The 5,880-nt window shown below is 35.3% G+C and overlaps 1 protein-coding gene across 1 annotated transcript; it reads left to right on the top strand.

Annotated features, from left to right (window-relative positions):
- Positions 1–313: 313 nt before the first annotated feature.
- On the top strand, positions 314–4,597 carry LOC139686879 (5-formyltetrahydrofolate cyclo-ligase-like). The gene is made up of 3 exons (XM_071583955.1): positions 314–665; positions 1,729–1,987; positions 3,943–4,597. Exons 1-3 carry the CDS (start codon positions 420–422, stop codon positions 4,158–4,160), a joined length of 723 nt encoding a protein of 240 aa, XP_071440056.1. The 5' UTR covers positions 314–419; the 3' UTR covers positions 4,161–4,597.
- The last annotated feature ends 1,283 nt before the right edge of the window (positions 4,598–5,880 follow it).

The following is a 5,880-nucleotide window of genomic DNA, read 5'->3' as shown; positions in this document are numbered from 1 at the left end:
TTGAAGTCCCTTGGTTTGTAAAAAGAATGTTTTGGTCATCAGACGCTCTTCAAAATCCGTCTTCCGCTGCAGACGAACTACATTTTATTGGTCGCGTCCCATAGTGTTAAATGTGCCCTTTAAATATATGGATTATTCCATGTGTATCGAATAGTTTGGACGGTTTGCTTAGCTTGTCAAAAATCAATCCAGGCGACTTCAGCAATCGCTTTTCAACGGCATATGTGTCTCGGCACATCGCTGATTCACGGTAGGGAAACTAAACAAACATGTTTCCTCGTTGTTTCTGTGTGACGCCAGTACTCTTACCTTGTTTTTTCCTTCAAGTGTGCGTATTATGTCTCCTCCCGATTAGACCTTCGTATCTACCGCCCCTGACGTCAAGTGTTAAAACTCCCCCACCCAGCTTTACCCGTCTGATGATTTTTCCCGCGCGAACTCTGGCAACAACGACCTTCTTTCGTTGCTGTTTCCGTGACCATACCCAACGAGACCCCACAGATAACGTAGCAGCGATGGAAACTGCATGGTGTAGAACTGGTACGTCGCTGGATTCTGCAGAGCATTTCGGTCTGAAGAACAGCCTGCGGAAAGAACTTAGCGATAAAATTAACCGGTTGACTCCAGACGAAATAAGGCAGCAGTCGGACGCGGTCGCTCGCAAGGTAAGGAGAAAAAAATTCGATGGAAAGAAGGGCAGGAGATAACGGTAGGCTTCCATTCGAGGAAGCGAGGAGTAGGCGTAGGGGAGGGATGCATTGTTGGGATTCCTTTGAGCGTGTTGATGATGTGAAGAGGCGGCTTTCAGGGTCCGACCTTACGAAATTTGTTTTGCGTCATTATTTTTATCTCCTACGATTCATTGGGGGCTGGAGTACCTTAGGTGATAATCTAAACGGGTTTAATTTCTCACCTTGCTCGTGGAGTGGTTACTCGTATTGTGTTTCTTAGGTTGCCTATGGGGTTCATACTGTGAAGCATTTTAAATTATTTTCTATTATGTAATATTCATCCTGTATCCATCCACTAGGTGCGAGCATATGCGCATCGTCTTTTTAATGAAAATTTTGATGTAGTTAAAAGATTTACCGTAAAAACGTCATTTATTTGAATAGGAAATCGGGAGCGCAAGATCTCCCTAATACGGCCGTCAATATCTGGGGGTTAAATACCAATGTTCCTAAACTATTCCAGAGAAATACGATCTGCCCTTGTTATGTACAAAAGGTCCACAATTCTACTCTGGAAATACTAAATGCAAAATAAAAATTAACAATTAATAGGAATATTTGTATGGTATTAAGGAATGGCATACAAATGGATGATGGTAGATAATGTTTATGAATTTTACCATATGAAAAATCAGTGTTGGAAATTTAAAATACTGCTGCATAGGAGGGTGGTCTGAAAAGTTTCTGACCTAACAAAGATACAGCACATTTTTTCTGAGACGGAAACTTTTCAAACCACCCATTTATTGTGTAATGCATTTTTCTTTTAAGCATTGCATTCTTCATCAATCTCATTGGCACATTGTGTGTTGTCACAATCGCTGTTGGAATTTTATTTGTCTACCCCCTTTAAAAAATCCTTTTGCCATGTAACCCACAACCCTAATAATTATAATTGACTGAGATAAAATATATGTTTGAGTCTTTTGGAAAAAATTAAAATTTGATTTTCATTCTATATGATTTAAATTTTCCAAAATTTTCTTTTCCACTCCAGATATTTCAACATTGTAAATATAAGCAAGCTGAGTGTATATCAATTTATTTGAGTTTTGATAAAGAAATTCAGACTGAACAAATTGTTCATGACATATTTGCACAAGGCAAGAAATGTTATGTGCCCCAATACTTTAAAGGAAAACCAATGGAAATGGTTCGGATTTTGACATTTGAAGACTATCAGAACTTACCACAGAATAAATGGAATATAAAACAGCCTCCAAAAACTGAAGAAAGGGAAAATGTATTTGAAACAGGTAAATAAGTTTTTCACATCCTTATTAGGTAGCAAAATCTAATGTCTCTGAGTCTGTAGATTAGTAGTAAATAGTGGACTTAAGTGACAATTTTTACTTGCTGCAGCAATGCCAAGTCTTTTAGACCCTTGCAAGAAATAAGCTGATTTTTTGAAGTGATATTCAAGGTCCTTATAATTTGTTGTTGATACAAATAATAAATCCTTTAATCCTCTGAGGTTGTTCAGTTCAGTCTTTATATCATGAGACATGCAAAGAATAGAAATTCTTAAAATAATAAGGCCATTCCTCAAGAAACTTTGCAAAAATTAATACCTATATAGGTAATTGTAATGAAAACCCATACATGCTCGGAAGAATTTTCAAGCGTTAAATCTAAGAAACTCTATTGATGTATGACCTGTTTCTACAATGATCAACATACCTTCATTTCTTAAGGCCCAGAAAAAGCAAGATGACAAATTCTTGAAAAAATAGGTATTGAATCTAAGATTTAGCACAAAATATGTAAAGGAAAGAATTCACTTGTAAGGGATATAGGTGATGAAGTGTTTATTATAATTGTTTGTTTAAGACTGCACTGGCATGATGGATAATTGGAATTTAATCATCATTTATGTGCTGTTATATTAGTGTCTCATATTTTTGATTGCACAAAACTGTGTCATTAACTACAGCATGAAGCTTTAATTTACTAGAGCTGAAAAATTGGGAAAATGTTTTGTAAATAAATACATGCATGAAAAATATTGGTTAGCCCTGAAACTTAAATTTCATAAAATATTTTAAGTATATGAATCACTCTTTCTATCTGTCAACATGGTTGCTGTTAGAAGGGAAAGCTATTTTCACTCAGGAGTAAAAATGTGCTAAAGGCATAGGGATAAAGTGCAATATTTACTTATTATTTCCTTTTCTTATTAAAATTATTATGTAGTATATATGTAAATATATCATTCATACTGTAATCTTTTTGTGTTGGTAGGTGCAAAAAAACCTGATTTAATTTTCCAAGAACCAACTCAATCTTCCTAATTTCTTTCATTTGAACCTATATTTGCATTATTTTTTGCCTTGGTCAAATTTATGTGTTGATAATACATGTTTGAAAGACAACTTTCTTTATCTTGAGAGTCTTTGAGCACATTCACCCTTGATTTCCTTAGTCTACCCTTAACTTTATACAAGGTTACACTCGATTCACTTTTGTGATAGTTTTAAAAGTTCACTTGTATAAATAAATACTCCTTTCCAGAATGTGGAAACTTCATAATGCTAGAGGTAAGTTGAATGTAGAACTCAACTTGAATGAAATGCTTATATGTAAGGTCCTTTGTAATTTTTTTAAATTTGTAAGGATGGTCCTAATGCCAATTATGAATTTTTGGGGTACTATGCCAATATTTTGGGCAAATCAGCGACCATCAGCAGGAGTGTGAACTTGACACCGTGTAAGAGAATAGTATTAAAGTACTGTCCGTGGTCAATTTAATGCTTATTGATGAATGAAAAGAAAAATCTAAGTCATTTGAGAAGAAAAAAGTAATATATTTAAAATATGTGGTTGAATTCACCTTGAAATGTATATAAGATGGTGCCCTCATGAAATGAGAAATACATCTAATTGTGAAACTGTTGGAGGAAATGAGGTCTCAATGATTGGATTAATATTCAAATAGGAAGGAACTAGCTAATTGCCAATAACTTCTCAAATATTCATTTTTTATAACTGCTATATCCTCATTCAAATTTTGTTTAGCTCTAATGTTCATATTCACCTGGTAAATTTGGAGGAATGTTTTGTGGAGACAATTAGTTATTAGTACATTGCAAAGTGCTTGATATCCATAGAGCAATGTTAAGAGTGTTGTGTAAAATATTCAGTACTAAGTGTATTGTAATGCATGCCATAATGAATACTCTTTATATAGTGAAAGGTATTACCTTTTTTATAGGGAAACTGGACCTGATACTTCTGCCTGGACTTGGTTTTACATCCTCAGGAAAACGGCTTGGAAGGGGTAAAGGTTATTATGATGATTTTTTAGTCCGATGTGCAGCCTCTCTCAAATGCACACCTTATACAATTGGCTTAGCATTCAGTGAGCAGTTGGTGGAAGACATTCCAATGACAGACAAAGATGTCTTCATTGATGAAGTAGTATTTCCATAAATATATTTTACAGTCAAAGGGTGGTCAACCTTAAACTTTATGAAAACAAAGCGTCTCCATATTGGCAGAGAAAATCTTCAGACTATTAGTTTTAGAGCTGCTTAACCATCTTTAATAACATCAATGTTGTAAATATCTGATGTCCAGCAATTTGACGAGGAATCTTGCTGTGCACTATATTGTCATTATTCTGTGTTCACACCAAAACATGGAAGCCAATCATTATGTGCAATTTAATTGATGTACTGTAACAAGATGCTGTGATATTGAATAAGAATAATATTCATCCTGTTTGACTAACCTTTCTAGTAAGCATTTAGCATAAACACTAGAAATTTGCTAAATTTTGTACTTAATATAAGGCACCATATTGGCATCTGTAATTACATGTAAATTTGTATATGAGCCTCTTCATTTAATCCTTGAAATAATGTCATTTTCAGTGTAATTAGTGAATTATTTATTTACTTTGTTCCATTGACAAATTGGAATATATGGAAAAAATTTTATTATTTATATATCTGACTTTGTTTGGGCTCATCCAATCCTGATCCATGCTGATCACTTTAAACTTTCATTCATGTATGGCTATACACAAAACATTGTGATATATCAGTGACAAGGTTGAATGTTCTTGCAACATCAACCTATTCAAAAAGGAACCATGGACATTTCACATGTAAATTTGGTATTCAATATCCCATTTTAAATATTAATTTCACTGCATAGAACATATTAATAATATTGCAAGGCCACATGTTTTAGTATTCTGAACTAAAGATCCTTATTGCACTCCCTAACCATTAGGGCCACCTAAGGATATTTTAGGGCCATCACTTGAACAATGGCCTTCACATGGTAGAAAGGCTTACACATTCCTTTGGCTCCTGAATCTGTATTAACTGGTGCAATGGTAATTATTCCTATTAGTGTCACCATTGGCGAAGTCCAAGATTAAGAGCCAGATGAAATATAGTCAGCACATGAGGTATCGTATTGAACACAATATTTAGAAAGACATCAGGAAACCACCTCCCAGATAATGATCACTGATGAACAACTCATCTCTGAATGAACCTTTTCTGTCTTTCTCTCTACTCCCTTTATTTTAGGACTAGATGTGCAGAGAGTTGATGATTGCCTCGTTTAACTTTTCTGGTTGAATACACCAAAGGCCTTTTACTATGAGAAAAAATTTTAATGCGTTTCTTATAATCAACCTACTGCTTGAACCTAAGTTTTCATCTGACTCTTCTACTTTATCTAGTCAATATTCCCTTCCTTCCAAAGAAACTGCGGGAGATGCCGCAACAGTAACTTTTAACGGAGTCATCCGCTAATGTGCATTTCAATGCAACAATTTCAGAGCGTAAAAATCATTCGCCTTGACTGGGATTCGAACCCAGATCCCTCAATATCTGGTCGAGTGCTTTAGCCACTTAAGGGAAAACACCCTATGTGTTTAAAGTTGGCTTTAACCTCGTGGACAGTGGTGCCTCGCGCACGACTACGAATACATGTGACATTGTATGTACGGTATTTCGTCATAACATCTAGTTCCTTTAAAAGCCCCAAAATTTCAGAGTTTAAGAGGACGCCTCGGTAGCTTAAGTGGCTAAAGCACTCGACCGGATATTGAGGGATCTGGGTTCGAATCCCAGTCAAGGCGAATGATTTTTATGCTCTTAAATTGTTGCATTCCCTTCCTTCCCTATGCCAG

The sequence above is a fragment of the Hetaerina americana genome, unplaced genomic scaffold, assembly GCF_022747635.1.
Source record: "Hetaerina americana unplaced genomic scaffold, ioHetAmer1.1.p SCAF_15, whole genome shotgun sequence".
Classification (NCBI taxonomy): domain Eukaryota; kingdom Metazoa; phylum Arthropoda; class Insecta; order Odonata; family Calopterygidae; genus Hetaerina; species Hetaerina americana.
The sequence above is the reverse complement of the archived record's forward strand: the minus strand, read 5'-3'. Positions and strand labels throughout refer to the sequence as shown.